The following is a 19,249-nucleotide window of genomic DNA, read 5'->3' as shown; positions in this document are numbered from 1 at the left end:
AGGCAAATATTGTAATTTTTACACCACTGCAGTTATTTGAAAATTTTAGCTATGAGTTACTTTGTAGATTTAGATTATTATTACAAAACATACAATTCAATTCAAAGGAGCTTTATTGGCATGAGAAAACATACAACATACAACATACAACATGTTTACATTGCCAAAGCAAGTGTCAAAATATAATAAAAACTGTTTAAGAAAATGGGGAAAGTAGTTGGAGGGGATACAGCTTTGTGTTAAAATGTCACATTGCATCGTTATACTTTTTTTTTTTTTTTAACAAATAGCAATCTTTTGCAGTCACTTTGGGACAATTAGCAGCATTTTTTAAAAACTACTTAGTACTTACATACATTAACCAAGTAAGTCCTAAGCCCTATACTTCCTCTATTCAAAAATAGCTGATCTACAAGCTGTAGATATTTGACATTGATATTTTTGAAAAATATTGTACATTTTAGAACTTGTAATAAAACTTTAAAGTAGGCTATATTTTTATGCCAATATTTTTGTACTTTTACTCAAGAGTGTTTTGATATTGTTTTGATATTGTGGCGTTGTTACTTTTACATAAGTTACTTAGAATGAAAAATAATGAAAAATAATGGAATAGTTATTAGCAGACTAGAGTGAGGCCAGTGAAAAGAATGAGAAGAAGTCCATCTCTCATCCGGAAGTACTACAAACGTGCATAAGAATCATAAGAACTACAAAACCCATAAGTCCATGCGTCAACCGGAAGTACTGCAAACGTGCATTCGGATTGGTTAGCATTAGCAAACGTCTTTTCTTTCAAAACCTGAGCGCTGAAGCCAGCCAGTGATCACCGATCATGAGATGTTTTATCCATGAACGCCAACGCTAACGAATGAGTAGTTGTTATTCTGCGATGCAAATAGCAGTCTGTCGTAACAACACTCCACAATATATGGTGAGTCACGCTATTTACATTTAAGACTTACATTTTAAGTAACGTTCGGAAAACAAACAACCCAAAGTAATGTTAACGTAATGCTAACGGTTGCTTCTCATGTTCAGTGTTTTGATTGACCTGTACTGTACTGTCTTCTTGCAGATCTGAAAATGAAGTGTTTAAAGATCGAAGAGTTCCTCAAAAGGACGGAGTCCCTGAAAGACACGGGTCTTTTACTCAAAGAACTGGAGGTAAGCCTTATTATAACGCTGTTGATGTTTCCATATTTGCTGTGTTAACGTTTACTCTGACGCAATCTGGGAACCCATCGGCGAGAGAGATGAACTCTCTGACGTTACATGTTGATGTTAGTTAGCCACACTTTGATCAGTGGTGTAAAGTAACTTAAGTACATTTACTTCTATACTCTAGTACAATTTTGAGGTGTTTGTACTTTACTGGTGTGTATTTCCAACTTCCTATACTTTTACTTCTACTCCACTACATCTCGGATCCAAATATTGTACTTTTACTCCATTACAATTATTTGAAAACTTTAGTTACTTTGTAGGTTTTGATAATTATTGCAAAACATACATTACCCGCACATTTCGGCCATTTTAAAATAGCCGATCTACAAGCTCACAATGCGTCACATTTGCGACTATTTCAGAAGATTTGTATACATTTGAAAACTTTTGAAATGGGACATTCTGCATAATGAGTATTTATATGTTGCAGTATTGATACTTTTACTTAAGTTAAAAAAATGTCAGTACTTTTTTCACCACTGACTTTGATGTTACAGAATCAAACTAATCCACTATAACAGTGCATTCCCTGACGTTTGCTGGGTTTTTGACATTCAAATCACAAGGAAGGTTCCTTGAGATAAACATGAGCTGGTGGGAAATTGTATTCTTTGTCCACGATTGAAAGAGAATCTAAAACAAGTTTGTGCATTTTGCAGAAGTATGTGAAGAGTGGACCGCTGTTTGAAGACCGTTGCTGCACGCTGTATGACAGGATCATCAGGGCCTGTTGCAACCACCTTGGAGTAGTTGGAGCTGTTGGACACCCTGACATAGAACATGTAGATTTGCTGATAAAGATTGTGGAGCTTGCCCTTGATGGCTACAGTGTGTATGGGGAGCACCATGCAAAGAACAGCCCACTGTATATGGAACGGATCATCTTCCACATCTTCAAGAGGCTCAGCTGTCTGGGGATCCATAGTTTATGTAGCCGCTTAGGAAATTGGCTTTACAATAGACTTGTACAACAGGTATGTAAAGCAGGCAATATATAATTGTCAGTTTATATACAGTATATTGACTACATTACACTGAATGAACATTTTTCTTTCTTTTTCCTCTTATGTTTTCCAGACTGAAGACTCCTGTGCTCTTGTGCAGAGCTGCTTCGGAGTGCTTTGGAATGCCAAAGATGAAACGTCTCTGAAACCCAGAGACAAACTCCACTACAAGATGCAAGCTCTGAGCTTTGCCTTGTTGTTGGGTAGGGAGAGCACAGTACCTCTCCTCTACTCCAAAGTTGCTGTGTACGCAGAGCAAGCTTTTACTGAGTTTCAAAAAGGTCGTAAAGCATTGACCAAGAATGATGCTTCCTTTCTACTACAGGAAGTACGCCATCTCCTGCATGGCTGTATGACTGCATGTCAAAGCAGGGAAGGGGATTCTAGGCACTCTTTTGTGCAGAACAGTTTACTGTCCCTTTCTGAAGTAGTGCTGGTCACAGTGAAGTTGCTTTGTAAAGAAGGCCACTGGGCTCTGGCTTCTGTGTTGTTGGAGAGCGAAGTCACGCTCAATGGTGACCTTCACGGTACAATTGTGGGACTTGGCAAATGGGCGGTAGAAATGTACTGTTCGAGTAGCTCTGGAGAGGGCATTGGACAGGGTTTTACCAAGTGTGCCCGAGCTCTGAGGTCTATTCCAGCTGATTTGGGAGACCGGGAATTGCATGCAGTCCTAGAAGCGACCAGTCTTGTGGAGTGGGCTGTCGAAGCTGGACAGCCTGGGGTGCTAAATGGACCCGATCTCCTTGCCTGGTTTTCTTTTTTGGAGGAGCATCAAGAACTAACACTGAGAAGACTACAGATGGTTAGTGCAGCAGCTACACTGTAGCCTAATCATCATTGACCAATATTCACACCGTTAGCATTTAGCTCTGATATGGTCATTTAACTAGGACATTTTTTATTTCTAATGTGTGGTATTTGTTCAACGCTTAACAGAATTCGGCATCCCAGACTGAGGTCAGCCAACTCAAACAGTCCTTGTTCCTCAGCATGAACAAAAGCATAGAGTTTGCTCGTGAAAGTCTGCTGGCCTCGCAGGTACGTAAAGCTGGTTTCAGATGTGCCAAATGGTTAAGTTGTTGATGGTCACTGATCTATCTGTGTTTTAGGCCTGTATTTAAGTGACCTTAATCAACGTGGTTCTTGGTTGTTTGCTTGTTTGTAGCTGGAGAACACGGTGACGCTGGATAGAGTGGTGCTGTATTGTCAAGCCACCTCTGGACGGATGATGGCTGAACTACGCAAGCCGGACAGTAATGTTTCAAATGAAGCGTTTCAAGCGATGGCAGGTAATTTAATGGGGTATTTTCTTGTTTTACATCTCTATTTGTACATTTGTATATGTATCTATTTGTCAACATCTTCTGACCTACCGTACTTACTTGTGTTTTGTGCAAAAAATACATGCATGAATTATGAAATGATGTTAGGCTTGCCTTATACAATTCTAATTATATTTTCACATATTCTTTATAGTGTCTACTCTTTACAACTTCGTGTGTGGATTGTATAACCAGAAACTCTATGACCAAGCCTTCCCACTAATTGAGATCATCTGCCAGGAGCTGTGTAGGAATTGCCTTCCCTCTATCTCTCTAAGTTTGGTGAGCTGCATAACCAACCAAGTATTTATTTCAGAGTTACATGTTTTTTTTAAACTAACTTTTTTTAACAAAGAATATGTGGTTATTCCTCGAATAGCGCAACAAAGCTTTCAGGCTGGGTGTGCAAATTGCTGGACGGACCGGGAAGCTGCATCAAGCCCTGGATTTGGTCATCTCATGGCTGAAGGCCCTGGGACAAAACCTCAAAACTCACATGGCGGAACCGGTGTCTTTGTGGGCGAAAACGAAGGCAGGGGCAGCGTGTGATGATGAGGACATCAAGCTGAGGTAGGAACACATCACCTTCTTCCCATCACGTGCACTCACGTATTAGTTTGTATTGGTCAGTGCACTCAGTGCTATATATCCAAACGCACCCTAGATGTCTGTCAAATTGCCAATGTGCATTTACAATTACTGTTGACTAGTCCATTTTGAATTTCAAGGACACCATAACTGAGTGTACAAATGTTTTTAATCTGCTGTAGAACTAGATTAAGTTTAATTTGTCGAGACAAAATTGTGATTGTGATTTATTACTACTTCGACTACTATTATTATTAATTGTGCACCCCTTTGCCCCTAGGACTCTGCGTGATGGATTTGGTGCCGACATTCCAGATGAGGAAGTCATGCTTTGTCTTTTGGAGGAGGAGCTGCGTACATATAAAGAGATGAGTGGGGACACTACTCAGCAACGGTACAACACTCTTTGTGACCTACTGGACATCTGCCATGAGGAGAGCCCCCACACACACTTGCGTGCCGTCTACCTGTGTGAGATGGCCCAAGTTGTGTGTTTCCAGGATTTTAGTGAACAGACAGACTGGTACACGCTTTGACTCAGATCTAAGGCTGAAACGATTCTTTAAGTTATTCTGTTAATTATATTAACCGTCAGTACAGTGTGTTTGTCTACCGAGCGCAAAAGAATAATGGATGGAATTGACATCTGTCCATTTATAATACTGTCTATGCACTGCTTTATGGCAACACTCAACAGATGATCGTGTAACACTTGCGTCATGAATATCTTGCAAAACAAACGTAGTCTAAAAATGTTAGAATTGCTTAAGGAATCAGTTCAGCTATACCTGGTTTACTATTGCATATTTTGTCTGTCACACTTTTGACAGCTCACCATTTGTTTGGTATCTTGCATTGTACAGCTCAGCAGTTGATTTCACGCATGAAGCTTTGCGGCTACTGGGAGAAGAGCAGGAGACCGCAGAGAATGCTCATAAGCTGAAAGATGATGAGGCCCATGCTTTGCTCTGGCTCTACATCTGCACTCTAGAGGACAACCTACAAAAGGTGGGTTTTGTACTGTCTGTTGTGTCAGTGTTACAATATGGTATTGGATTTGGTTGGCAATCGAAGACCATTTTCATGCCTGAAATTAATGACATTGGATTTCATAAAAATATGCAGAAATTGACGGGTTTCAAAACTCCATTCCTGCTTCCAGTACAGTTGAAGTAAAATGTATTTGTGTATTGAGAAGAACAATCTGAATCGATAAATCGGAAACTATACTTGTTTCTATCTGGGTCAAACTAAATCCTTTAGACATTGACCAGGACTCGATGTCCTTTTTTTAATTATAACTGAGTCATTGTGATTTCTGCTTGGCCAGGCCATCGAGAAGAGGAAAAGACTGAACGACTTGTGTCAGGAGACTGATAATGTGATGAAATCCATACCGGTCAATGACCTTGACTATGAAGACAGGCAGAAGCAACAGGATGGTACCCTGATTCATGAGGGCCTACACTTCAACCTGGAGTCACAGAACAGTGTGTTTGAGTCTTCTTTCACATGTAGACCAGAACTGATATCAAATTCAGTAATGGATCACTTCCATGTTCTTTGCATTTTCTCATCAGGCATTGTGATATATTATGCAACTCAATCGGCTTAATCATTTTAAAATTAGGATTTCTGTGTGTTTTGTGTCCTCAGAGTTGTGTCAGTTTCTGGAGAGGGCCCTTGATAAGTGGTCCTCTATTCTGCAGAAAGGAAAACGTCCCTCTGTTAGGAACCTAAGACAGACCTGCAGCTCTCTTCTCCTCACTACTGCCTTGTTCAAACTCATGGGAAAGGTGACAATATAGATTCAAACAACTTCAATGTCATTTTGGGTGTTTGGTCTTGTAGTTTGATTTTGGTGTCCATTTTGACCTGGTGGGACACTGGGATCTTATTGTGTTGTCCAGATAGGACTCTGGAATTCCACCAAGTTGTTGTCGCGCTCTCCCTTAAGCGAGACAACACACTCGTAATACCGGGGTTAGGCAAGTAGTAACCTATAGTTTTAGCTCAGTGCTCAAATGTGAGATGATTGCACCGGAGGCTTAAGATTATTGTATTTGTGTATATCGTACACAGTACACAAGTGTATAAATATGTAATTTCACAAAAATTGTGTATTTATTGTAAGAAACAACCTTGTTTGACATGCCTACTTGAGAAAAATGCACCACTTATGCTGCATGGAAGCAGGCCACTTCCTGGACCTAAAACTGGACAGGACAGGAAAGATGCAACCTGTGATTATTATGCCTTTTTTCAATCCATATTGTGAAAAGCTAAACCGGATCCTGAATCAGCAGCCAGGGAATTTGGTAAATTCATGCACCTTTTTTGTGTTGCATATGCCGATTATTATCGTACATTTGGTTACCCTGATCGCACAGGGTAAAATTCCTGAGATCAGGGTTCCCATGCGTCTTGGATTTTTTTTTTTTACCAGGTAGTTCTTTAGTCGTGGGAAAGGTAAGGGAAAAACCCAACCCATGTCCTGGAAAGGGAACAAGAGAAGTTGTATGGTGTCATAGATGGGAATCAGTTGTGTATGTTTAGTTAAGATGAATCCTCTGGGATGAAAGCTATGTCACATAATACAGTAGCTGCTTGAATTTACCCAAAATAGTTGGATGGCCTGAACGCATCGGTCACTTAAAATCTATAATTCTTGGCTATACTGACTTCACAGTCTGATTTCTACATCAAGCTGGTTCTATGGTGATTCCAGTGAGATGTGATTACACTTTAAAATAAACTAGTTTCAATCAATAAGAAGCAGTATTGTCAAAGTTTACCAGTTTTAAATTATATTCCTGTGTTCCGTTTCATTTAAGAGATTTTGGGAATGCTTGTGCTAAGAATGAGTTCTGGCAGGCACTCCATTTATATGGCTTATTGGCTTGGCTGAGCCACTGGTTCTCTTTCAGATACTTTTGATCTCTTAAAAAGAAAGCCTTTACTTAGGACATTTCACACATTGAAATGTATGTAATCTAGAAAATGTATATGTGCAGCAATAGCCATGTCAAAGTATCTAAATTAATTTAAAGGTAGGGTAAGTGATATTTTTTGGTTAAAACAAAAAGTATTTTGTTAAAAGGTTAAAATACTGTATTCTGATAGTAATCATCGCTATAGAGTGTTTGTTCAGTAACAGATGTGTCCCTGTCTCTCCAGCTCTTTAATAAACGGAAAATAAAAATTTCGGTAGGTGTCAAAATCTCAGCCAATCAGGAGAAAGTACCCATTTTTAAGCTTAATTTGTATAGTGTTCCAGTTCCAATTTTGCCTGCTCATTTCTTAGTGTCATCACTTCCAATTTCACTTGTTTAATCTATATCCTGATTGAGTTCTCTATCCTAATTGGATAAAATTAGAAATGAAACTTTAATAAAGAGGTGGAGAGACAAGGAGACTCCTAATACTGAACAAACACTCTATAGCAATGAGTACTATCAGAATATAGAGCTATTTAACAATTATTTTAACCATTGCAAATCACTTACCCTACATTTAAGTTAGTAAATTAGCCCTCCCTAAAACATAATGCATTCACACAGAGGTTGTTATATTGATTGTTGTAGAACAAGGTATGTATTTGTCTGGGTACCATATCAAATGACTGTTCTTTTGTCCTGCTTAGCCCCTGAAAGCTTTGAAAGCCTCCCAGCTGGCTTTTGGCGTATGTCACCAATTGCCTGATGACCCAAAAAGTGCCAGATACCTCTGCCAATCAGCCATGCTCCTTCTGGAGTTGGGTGTCCCTGAAATGGCTCAGGTAATGGAATTTGCAATGGCTATCTTGTATCATTCACATCACATGCAGTAAATAATTTGTACTGTACTTTGTACTGTAGCAAAAACTGCTTGTTTTTTGGAATGCCAAAAAGTGTCTCTTGTTTCAGGCTCAGCTGCAGCAAGCGGAACACATTCTAGCATCAGACACCACCTCTGATGGGCCCTCTCCTCTCTCCATGCTGGTGGTTCTGTTGAAAGCTCGCTATTGCTATGTCACAGGCCAGGTATGTCTACTGTTGAAAGCTCGCTATTGCTATGTCACCCGCCAGGAGGTCTACTGTGCTCAAATACAATTGTGCAGAAGGATCGGGCACATGGGCAATACTACCTTGATTCACCAATCCTTTCTCATGATGGGTTTCGCACATATTAGGATTTTAGTTGTAGTTTGGCTTTATATCTCTTCATTGACCACATTTCAGGTGGAGCCTGGGGTGCATTATTTATGTGAGGTGCTCAAAGAGTCGATGCAGAAGCAATCCAAGAGCTGGTACCTGCTGAAAGCCCAGGCACTCCAGACCTGTGGTACCTACCTCACTTTGGACACGGCTGACCTGCCACAGGAACTACGCCAACGCATCACCCAGCATGGTTTGTACAATCATTTGCTCACATTCTGTACTCCCTTAAAAAAAAAAGTTTTATTATTGTTTGTTCCTGTCTGAATTCATAGCTGAGGATTCTAGATATAACTAATGTCATGTTGCATTGAGGACTGTTGCATGTATATTCCAGGTTCAAGTAATGCAGAGATCGCCTTCTCTGCGAGTCTGAGGCTACTCAACAGCCTCCTGTGCACTATTGTGGGGAACGTCCTGTATAGCAAAACCACAGACGGCCCCACTGTACAATTCATCAACCAAGGCAAGCTTTCTTTACACTGGCCTGTTTACAATGTCTTTGTCTTCGAAAACTACCATCACACTTAAGCTACTTGTTTTGATGATGTGCTTCCTTTTGTTCTGAAAACAGGTGACAACCTGTTGCTGAAGTGGCAAGTACTTTCAGAGCTGCTAGACTGTTCTCTGAAGGTGGTAGATATTATGAGCGCTAGTGGAGATGTCCATTGTGCCATGCACCAGTGTCTGCAAGCCCTTGAAATGGCCACCAAGCTGCAGGCCCTAAGCAAGTAAGTACAGGGTTGTTGGCTTAATTAAGTACATGGTATGGTTAAAAAAAAAAACTTGACGGTAAGCTCAATACTAAAAACACAACATTGAAAATATACATACAGTATATTTAAAAATCTAAATATTTACTAATGATACATAATGTGCATAATTCATACTGTGAAACCTTTTCAATAAACATTTACTTTTGATATCGCTGCTGTCGGGCAGAAACCCTGTAATAGCATTGCATTCACAATGCAACGCATTGTGGGTTTGTAGATCTGCTGTTTTTGCTATTGGGGAATTTCTTATTTTTTTAATAGATCTAAAATAGCAGATTTTATAGATCTGCTATTTTATGTGATAAATGTTTGGCACATAACTATTATCAGTTTGGCACTATTGTAATGATTTTGCATGAAGAATAACAGATACGCAAGGTTGGAGGCATATAAGTCTGCCTCCAAGCAGACATGAGTTTGAGTGTACTGTACGTCCGCCAAAATCCATGGACAAATAAATCTGACTCTGTGCATGGAAAGGAAATCCGCACAAGTACAAATTATGTGCGGACCCAAGCTTAGTTAATGATGAGGCCCGATGTTTTTAAGAACTTCTCTAAACATTATTAAATACTATTTTTATTCGTGAGAGTCTGCCCACTCTTGCCAAAATCTGAGAAAAGTCTTATATATTGGCCATGGATGTCTGATGTCTATTGACTCGTGCCCTAACCACTCGGGTATCGGGTCGCCCAATGCTGGGGTGATATTTATATAATCTATGCATTGTGTGTCATTGTTTTAGATGTGCTGAGCTGCTGGTGATGAAGGCAGAACTGGAACTGATGAGGGGGAAGAAAGAAGAAAGTGGGTTTGATTTGGACCGAGTCAGGAGCCTGCTAGAACCTGGAACAGGTCAGCAGACTACACGGCACTGGCAGTTCATATTGAACTTGTTGGGTTACATTTTCATTGCACTACTACAATTTACAATTGAATATGTTTTGTTTTCCTTCTAGATTTTTCTTGTCTGGAGCAGAAGGCAAACGTGAAAATCAAGCCAAGAAAAGGCTGCCCAGCACAGAAGTCGCAATTGCAGTCTCCCATATCGAGTTTTAAAGATGAAGTTGCTGAATTACTGAAAATCAGGTGGCCCTCTAAGCAACCTATAGAGATGGTGGACCCGGGCAGCTCCCCGCCTTTCAAAGCCCAGGCCCGCCGCTGGCTTTCATCTTTCGCCCATGCGGCTGACTGCCTGTGCCCCTGTTGCTCTGAGCCTAGTCTGGGGCGGGTGACCGCTCTTTGGGCTGTAGCCGAGGCTCAGCTGTGTCTCCAGCAGGATTTCGTTCCAGTCAGAGTTAGCCAGAAATTCCATAAGGCCACTCTAGCCCGGTGCAAGCGTGTCACTACCAGACTCGGAGCTAAACTTGTGACTCTTTGTGGCCCTACCAGCGGCTGTTCTGAGCCCTCTTTGATGCAGGATGTCGTAGGCCGCACGTACCTGCACATGGCCCTGTCTGAGCTGGAACCCAAGCAAGACAAGGTCCGGAATATATGGAACACCCTGGAGGCTGGACTGGCATTCGTGTCCTCCAAGCCCTCTCTTGATTTGAAGCCCTTTAAAGTGGGCCTAATGGCGACCAAAGCCATAGCAGCGTTGCTTGCCCTGGCTGACAAAAGGGACTGTACCCCAGAGGAGGTCTTCTCTAAAGTGTGGACCTGGAATCCACCTAAGTTGAAATTAAAACCCAAAACATTACGTCCCCCACAATCACAGAAGAAGACCAAACAGCCAGGCGTTCCTGTAAAAGACCCAGCTATTCTGACCAAGACCAGCAAAGATAAGCCGTTTCCCAAGATTGAACTGACGGGTGCCCCATCCAAAGGAAAGACACCGCTCCCTAACACGCCACTGATGGGACCATCCAAGTTTTCTGCTAAAGATTTGACCCATTTTGACTTTCACACAGAGGTGCCCACTTTAACCTGTTACAGTACCCCTGCCCAGAAAGTGAAAGTCCCCGCCTCAGGATGGAAGACAACCACAAAGGCCAAACCTAAACCAGCGTTCTTTGTGTATGAAGAGTCATCACCAGTTCCTGTCAAAGATCCGGTCGTTGATGTCAAAGACCCAGCTGTTCATGCGAAGACCAGCAAAGTTAAGAAGCCGGTTCCCAAGACTGAACTGGCGGGTGCCTCATCCAGTGGAAAGGCTATGATCCCCAAAACGCCAAAGATGGTAAAAGTACAAACTGAGTTTCACACAGAGGTGCCCTCTGTGACCTGTACGTCTGTCCAGAAAGTGGAAGCCTCAGCACGGAAGAGGGCCACAAAGGCCAAACCTAAACCACCGTTGTTCTTGCACGAAGAGTCATCATCACCAGTTCAGGACAAAGCTCAACGTGTACCTGCTGCTCCCAGACGCACAAGAAAAGCTCGTTTCCAGGTAGAGTATTTCTCATTCTGCTGTTTAATTGTGTAATTCAGTTTTAATTGTTTTGTATTTCATTGCAACAAAATGCGTTATTTGATTTTCCTCCAATGTTACTCTCAATACAGGTGGAGTTTAGTGATGAAAGTGACTCTGATGCTAACCCCCAGGCAGAAACGGTCCAGAAAGGGCGTGCCACTACTGCCAGAGCTTCCCACAAAAAGGTTCCAGATCCCCACTCAGAAAGGGCCCCTTCCAAGAGCCAGCCTAAGTATAAGTGGACCAGTGATGAAAGTGACCTAGAGCCTAACCCTCAGGCTGAAAAATGTGAGGCCCCTAAAGGGCATGCCACTACCGCTAGAGCTTCCCAGAAAAAGGTTCAAGAGCCTCGCGCCGCCTCCAAGAGGCAGGCAAGGGTTAAGACCGTCGTATTGCCCTCCACTTCTGATGAGGACATGGAAACTGTCTCCAAGCCTGCTCCTGTTAGAAGGGGAAGAACCAGAAGACAGCTTGGCGCGACGGAACCGGGACCAGAGACTGAACCAGGGAAAATGATGGCCATTGAAGAAGTTGTAGAGGGACTTCTGAATATTAGCATTGAGCAACTGATGGCATCCGATACTGAGAAGGATGCTGATGCAAGTAAGGATATCACTGTGTTTTCCAAGCAGTGGGATTTTCTCCCTCAACAGTAAAATCCTCATTGTTCATTTTTTACACAGTGTTAAATAGGCACTGAGGATTTTACTGAGTAATGAAACTTTTCATCTCTTGGTATTCATCCCTGTTTGTCATCATTGTTGTCAGCTCTGTTAACCCAGTGACCTTTCCCTGTGTAGTAGGTTTTTTTGAGATCCTACGGAAGGACCGGCTCCCGGACAAGGAGAAAGACAATCTGTTTGAGCTACACAGAAAAGCGCAGCCTGGTTCTGGCTCCTTTTCTTATTCAGATCCTGGCCTAGGTGAGGTTTCACAATGTCAATGTGCCCCTTACAATAGTGTGGTATTTTTGTTACGGATGAACAGTTTGCTACCATACTGGCATCTTAGATTGTTTTATTGGTTTTTCATAGTTACATTTTCATTGCAAAGAATGAATGCCAATTCTGTGTACATGCACAGTAAAACATATAGCTAATGATCATCATTAACCACTTTCAACCTGATTCCCTATTTTGGGCATGTCATGATGCTGATATTTTCATTATTTGTCGTAGAACAAAGTACATAGGTCGTAAGTGTTTAAATAGTTATCCTACCTGTAGCTCAAGTTGCTCCTAATCCAGTTACTGTAGCTCTTTTTTTCTTTCTTATTTGTAGACAATATTTCAATGGAAACTATTCAGTCTTTGCTGCGCTCTGCCATCTTGGCTCTTCAGCACTTCCCCCCTCCTGCCCTCTATCCCCGACTCTGTTGGCTCCTGGCCCTTACCCTCGGACAGCAAGACCCCATAACCACGGCTATGCTCCATACCCAGTCCCTGGGTGTCACTAGCCGCCATAGCATGGTCAGGCATCTTACCAGCTGCCTCAGGTAAGCATTTTGTGGTCATTGCCCATGTGATCGTTCATGTCTCAACCTGCAGATTTATAACATTTATTATAATCTCTTTGCTTTGCTGTGTCATTCCCAAAGGAAACTAAGGAAGAAAGAGAACTCCGGTGAGCTTGTAGAAAAAATGGAGTCGTTGAGTGTGAGCGAGCCCTCAAAGCAGACCACGCCTCCTCTTGAACAGAGATTGTCTCAGTTGGAGAAAATCTTCTCCTTCTCGAATGCTGGCACCTCTGCTTTCCCTCAGCATCACTGCCAAGAGTTCATTCAACAACTCGAAGACCTTCCCTCTGGTAAAATATGAAAAGGGATAACACTAAACACCCATTCATCACGTTTCACTCTTTGATACCTGAAGATCATGACCAAAATGTTGCAAGCGATTAACACATGTGTGTGTATGTGTTAAGCATTTATTAGGGTTCAGATGTTCCAAACCTTTATTTATTTATCTGGGGTGGGGATGGGGAAAGTAATGCCATTAAACTTAGATAGTTATGTAGGCTGCCTCTGGATGTATCAGTATGTGATGATAGAGAAGTCCATGTTTCTTGATCATGGAAATAGTTGACATTTGTCATTATCATTTGTTCATCTTCACCACTTGTCATCTATTCTACACAATTAAATGCACTTGAAAACTATCGTCCCTATACCTGGGCGAACCGGTTTTGTATAGAGGGTATAGGCTCCTGGGGGACTCTGGTCAACGAAGAATATAGGGTTTAAGTTGTAGCCCACTGCTAAGCTAACTAGTGTCACTTGTGGTCTGTGCTAAGTACACCTAAATACTATGACGTTCAGTTAATCCATATTCAGTTATTCCTCCTCTACACTCCTTTGATTGAATCTGCCGACCTGTCCAGGATATACGTATATCCTGAACATTAAACTGGTGACGAACTCCCCACAGTACCTGTACAAAGCCTGCTTTCTATTAACTGATCTGTGCTCAGATCTGGGCAAGAGCCCGCCTACTGTATCTGATAATGTACATACCTGTACATACATGCATGCACACAAACCTTTACGTATCTTCTCTAAACAGGATGGCTAGAAAAGTGAGTCTTGCGAGTCGTGAGCCTGAAAATAAAATAAATAAGCGAATGTCCGAACCTTTTAATTGTGATAGAACGTCAATATAAATAACGAATATTCGGACCTTAGGATGGTTGGGGCCAGTTGGTGTATACTCCACTAACGCACCGGTCGCAAAGACTTTATCCAGGTGCGCAAAAGACTTGGTTTCCATAGTAAAAAAAAGGCCATTTACATAGATTTTCTCATTTTTAAGACGGAAATAATAATGATCAACGCATTGCAGCGTGTTAGCATTTTTGATTTGCTATTTTTGATGCACAACACCGCCGTGTAACAAAGTATAAATCAGACATTATTGTAAAGCGGTCCAATCCTACCAGAATCCTGACTTACTCTATTGTCTACAGGGGTGACTGTGTGTGTGCTGTCTGTGGTAGGAGTAAAACCTGGGGAGACTGGTGACACAATCCTGTTGTCACGTCTTGAGAAGGGCTCTTCTCCCGTCACTGTTCACATTCCCACCTCCCAGCAACAGGTGAAAAAAAAAAACATCACTTTCTTTCCTGCTTAGTGGTTTGAGTGGTAAGAGTCCCATATGGCTTAGAGAGTTTATCCATTCTCTCAATCCTGCCATCTTTTACCAACTGCATAAATTAGCCTAATCGATAACCCAAAGACATCAGCTTATATTTTCATTCAATTCAAGTAAAATGTAATGTTTTTTTTCTAAATTAGTCGAATAGAAGTTTAATCAGTGTAATTGTACCACGGATTATTCAGGTTGTTAACAGCTCTGATCCTGGGTGTTTTCCTCCCTTCTTGTGTAGCACCCCATCAGTTCGCTTATACAGGAGCTGCATGATATCAAGAGGGAAATTGCCAGTACAGGTTCATCTTTGGAAAAAGGCGCTTGGTGGCGTGGCCGCAGAGAGCTTGATGCTCGCATTAAGGTAAGGGGGAGGGCAACAAGTGCACTAAAATGACATCATATTTATGTTATTATTTTTAGCACATAAAATGTGATGCATTACAGGTAGGTTAATTTATTTGGGCTACAGATTCCAGGGAACAATTAATGCAGTCTTATTACACAGTAACTGAAATGAACTCTAAATCCAGGCGATGTCACTATCTGTTGCACTGTACAGAGGGTGACATCAAGAGGCACCAACACCAACCAATTGCAGATGACCAGTCCAGTACACTGCTTTTTACCATTAGATAGCAGGCAATTTGGTGTTTGGTTATTATTTTGTTGTTGGTGCTGCTTGTTTTTCTCCATTCATAACCACAACCCCCTCACCCATCGCTGCATATGACACCTTCGTCTCAGACGCTGTTGGAGGACATGGAAGATTTGCTTGGCTGCTGGCGGAGTCTCCTTCTACCACTGACATCTGATCCTGAGCTGTCAATCCAGGTTAAGAACATGCACAAGGCCTTGTGTGCACAAGGAGTAACTGCCAGTGAGGAGATGTTGAAGGTGTGATTGCGTTCCATTCTGTTGTCATTGATATCTGCTCAGTGGAGCATTAAGATGACCGTCCGTCACCCTTAATCCGTACATAGATATTTATTGACCCTGATCCGTGTTTCTAGGCCATGCTGTCTGCATCTCCCTTGCTCTCCCAAGGAGACCAGGAAAGGTTTGCCATGGGAGTGTGCCCACAGAGGGGAGAGGAGGTTGCCGCCCTGCTACAGGCAGCGGTGTCTCGGCTGAGGTGCAGAGATGAACCTCAGGGCCATGTGGTTCTTATCCTAGACAAGGTTTGTCCTCTTCACTGCTGACTCTTCCGATTCACTACTGTCAGGTCTTTGGAGCTATATTATCCATGTAAAATGTATATAGTGTGTCAAAACGGTGTATTCACCTTATTCTGAAGAGCTGAGCCATGTAGAATTGATTGCCTTTACTAGTGTGCTCCTCAAGAGCGCAGATCTCTGCCAGGTCGGGTTGCCTACCCAGGGCCCACAACTTTGGAAGGCACTCAGCCACTTAAAAATCTTAACTTTTCTAAGAATGTTAACTGAAGTCTAATCTGAAAATGACAGTTGTTGGGGCATAAAACCCAAAATCGATATTGTTTATGTTTAACTTTTTGTTGTTCTAGATTCTCACTTGTTGTTTATAATTATTATTCAAACAAAAGTTACTTTTTGAGATTAATATTGAGATTATTCTTCTTTACAAATCAAGCCTGAATAGCCTAACAATAATATAATCGCCAGTGCTGTAAAAAAGGATCTTTTGAGAATCGAATCGTGACCTTATAATCACAAGTCAAATCGTGGATTAGGCGTATTGTGACACCCCTACTCGGTATACCAAGCAATCTTCGTTCCTACTCCCATCTATGGTCTATGGCGGTTGAAGATGGATGGATGAAAAGTTGAAATATCAATGAATTCTTTCAAATATTATTTTGGTCTGTCATGCACATACCTAGTATTGACCTCTATCCCTTTCCCCATACAGTACCTCCAGCAGCTACCTTGGGAAAGCATCTCTTGTCTCTTGCCATGCTCCGTTTCCCGTATGCCTTCTCTAGAGTTTGTACTTGGACAGTGTGTCCGGAATCAGGTGAGATTAAACTCCTCCACCTAGCCACAGTATGCTAAATACTAGGGGTGTAACGATACGTTTTAACAACGATTCGATACGTATCACGATACTTGGTTGTCGATACGATACATGAACGATACAGGTTAATTTAGAACGATACGATACGTTTCGATTCAGCGATTTAGTCGATACGATACATGAACGATACAGGACAGGTTAATTTAGAACGATACGATTCGATTCAATGATTTAAAATCGATATAGTAACTATTTATTTACCCAAAAATTCTGTGTGAAAAATAAATACCTGGATACTGGATATAAACCCCTCTTTCTCTTTTCTTCTTCTTAAAAGTACTTAGTATTGATATAATTGATTATTTGCATTGCAGAACGATTCGATACGATTATTTGCATTGCAAAACGATTCGATACGATTCAAAGTCAAACGATACGATATTTAGCTGTTTGCATATCGATATAGTAGATCGTTGAAAATTCAAAACGATGCATCGATGCAGTTACTGTATCGTTACGGGCCTACTAAATACTGTAGATGTTGGTGTATTTAAACGGAGATATAGATTTCAGTGTTGAACTCTCTTCCCGCCCTGTCTGAACTTCAGTGTACCTCGACACATGGTGTGGATGCTAAGAAGGTGTTCTACCTACTTAATCCCGCCGGTGATCTTGTTGACTTGGAGGCGGAATTCAAAGAATGGTTTTGCAGGTGAGAAAAGTGGTCATGTGACGCTTAGACAGGGAACATGTTATTTGTTTGAATATTGCCTTGTTGCTTTTTCTCCTCATTTACCTTTTTTCATTTTCTCTCACCAGCATGCAGAGTTGGCAGGGGGTGTGTGGAGTTGCTCCCGAATCAGATCAAATACAAGAAGCTGTAACCACCAAAGATCTCTACATGTGAGTGAATTTGGGATGGACTGCAAACCAATTTCATCCGTCCCACCTAAAATGTATTTTGTTTACTACAGCTGGAAAGATGGGAGACTCCTGTTACTGACCTATTTATGATTACTATCAGAAATATAGAGCTATAACTTGTTTAGCAAACAAATATCGCATCATCATAAATTTGTTGTGACGCATTTTGTTTTCTACACCCCCCTGTTTGTGGCTGTAGATTCATGGGGCATGGTGCAGGGGCATCCTATCTGGGCCCTAGTAGTATCCTGAAGGAGGAAATGAGAGCAGCCTCCCTACTCTTTGGATGCAGCAGTGGTGCTCTCGCAGTGTGTGGTGAGATGGAGGGAGTGGGCATCGTTCTCAATTACCTTATTGCAGGCTGGTAAGAAGATGAACTACACTACACTGTAAAATCTTCAGTGTAACTAACTCTTTTAACTCTTAAGAGTGTGGAAATGTAGCATGGACCCTTACAGGTCCATTTGGTTGCATGTGTATGCTTTCTGAGTTATAAATGAATAAATTAACACTGAGGTATTCACATTCGTACCTGACAATGAGTGTAATTTGGTTCATGTCTATGCAACACTATCACTGAATTGATTGTCAAGTATTGTGTTCCATATCATTATTAATATTCTATGACATATACCAGTACCACCTGAGCCCTGCGTCCTTATTCTGGTCATGTCCATAATAGGCAAACATTCTGCAGAAATGGAAGATCTACAAGCTCTCATTGCGTCGTGGAACATTGTGAGCTTGTAGATTGGCTCAGATTTGGTGTATCAGGAAAAAAGTATAGACCTCTGGGGGACACTGGTCAATTTATGCATGTCCAAAAATATTTCCAGATGGATAACCGTTGCATTATAACCCTTAAGTGGTTACATTTACTCGCTAAATGATTACTTTGCTGTGATTGCTGTTTCAATTTTCATGAGAATTACCATTTTAGTAAGACATCCTTAAGGTTTGAGTTGTGCCATGCGGAACACACTGAAATGGTACATGGAGATGAGGAAACAAAGACAATATTCTCCATCACTAAACATTCCAAAGGTATTTAGTTAATGATTATCCTCTCCTTTTCCGTTGCAGTCCGTTCGTTTTGGGAAACCTGTGGGATGTGACGGACAAGGACATCAACCGCTTCGCTAAAGCTTTGCTGGAGCCCTGGTTGTCTGCTGGGTCTGGATCTCTCCTGTTGGAACATATGGACGAAGCCCGTCAGGCCCCAATGCTTAAATCTTTAACGGGCGCTTCACCTGTGGTCTATGGCCTACCAATCCATCTCCAATAGATATAAATAAAACATGATTCTAAGTTCCTTTTAAACACCATAAACATGATTCTAAGTCACCATTTTACCTAAGAATTTAAATTTGTGACTTTAGAAGTTTTATATATTTTATATATATATATTTTTTTTTTCTATTTTTTTTGTATTATATTGATTTGGTGTCAGTTTATATGCACACTTATGCATTCTGTAAAGAAATGTATTGCAACTGAATAAAGATACATACTTTGCCGGTTTCAAGCAAATACGCTATCCTCTGTTATATCTTATGTCAATTTAGTTGCATTTGACCAATTATATTTAGAAAGAAACCATGTCATAATATATTTCACTGAAACACTTAGATTTTTGCAAGCACATAAAACATGTGGAGGACAAC

The 19,249-nt window shown here is 41.3% G+C and overlaps 1 protein-coding gene across 3 annotated transcripts; it reads left to right on the top strand.

Annotated features, from left to right (window-relative positions):
- The first annotated feature begins 835 nt into the window (after positions 1-835).
- Positions 836-19,109, top strand: espl1 (extra spindle pole bodies like 1, separase). 3 transcript variants are annotated; one of them, XM_080424070.1, is made up of 32 exons: positions 836-934; positions 1,079-1,167; positions 1,887-2,201; positions 2,305-3,036; positions 3,171-3,272; positions 3,400-3,523; positions 3,711-3,838; positions 3,936-4,126; positions 4,425-4,667; positions 5,008-5,152; positions 5,475-5,634; positions 5,801-5,940; positions 7,788-7,922; positions 8,050-8,166; positions 8,365-8,533; positions 8,678-8,806; positions 8,915-9,071; positions 9,862-9,971; positions 10,076-11,502; positions 11,616-12,129; positions 12,330-12,449; positions 12,808-13,021; positions 13,124-13,332; positions 14,488-14,615; positions 14,908-15,030; positions 15,414-15,563; positions 15,680-15,847; positions 16,557-16,661; positions 17,270-17,373; positions 17,481-17,564; positions 17,785-17,949; positions 18,669-19,109. In XM_080424070.1, the coding sequence occupies exons 2-32, from the start codon at positions 1,087-1,089 to the stop codon at positions 18,868-18,870; spliced, it is 6,891 nt and encodes a 2,296-aa protein (XP_080280196.1). In that variant the 5' UTR covers positions 836-934; positions 1,079-1,086; the 3' UTR covers positions 18,871-19,109. The 3 variants fall into 3 exon arrangements, with proteins under 3 accessions (XP_080280196.1, XP_080280195.1, XP_080280197.1); XM_080424069.1 differs by having other exon boundaries at positions 12,327-12,449; XM_080424071.1 differs by lacking the exons at positions 17,481-17,564; positions 17,785-17,949; positions 18,669-19,109 and having other exon boundaries at positions 12,327-12,449; positions 16,557-16,708; positions 17,200-17,279.
- Positions 19,110-19,249: the final 140 nt, after the last annotated feature.

This window comes from Gymnoscopelus braueri (genome assembly GCF_963280865.1).
Source record: "Gymnoscopelus braueri genome assembly, chromosome: 3".
Taxonomy (NCBI): Eukaryota; Metazoa; Chordata; class Actinopteri; order Myctophiformes; family Myctophidae; genus Gymnoscopelus; species Gymnoscopelus braueri.
The sequence above is the reverse complement of the archived record's forward strand: the minus strand, read 5'-3'. Positions and strand labels throughout refer to the sequence as shown.

What these genes read in the sequence shown, in the direction of transcription:
- espl1 (XM_080424069.1), top strand. Translation starts at nt 1,087, where the DNA reads ATGAAGTGTTTAAAGATCGAAGAGTTCCTCAAAAGGACGGAGTCCCTG. An exon ending in TAGAGGACAACCTACAAAAG is followed by an intron (nt 5,153 to 5,474) that starts GTGGGTTTTGTA and finishes CTGCTTGGCCAG; the next exon opens with GCCATCGAGAAGAGGAAAAG. An exon ending in TGTACAATTCATCAACCAAG is followed by an intron (nt 8,807 to 8,914) that starts GCAAGCTTTCTT and finishes TTCTGAAAACAG; the next exon opens with GTGACAACCTGTTGCTGAAG.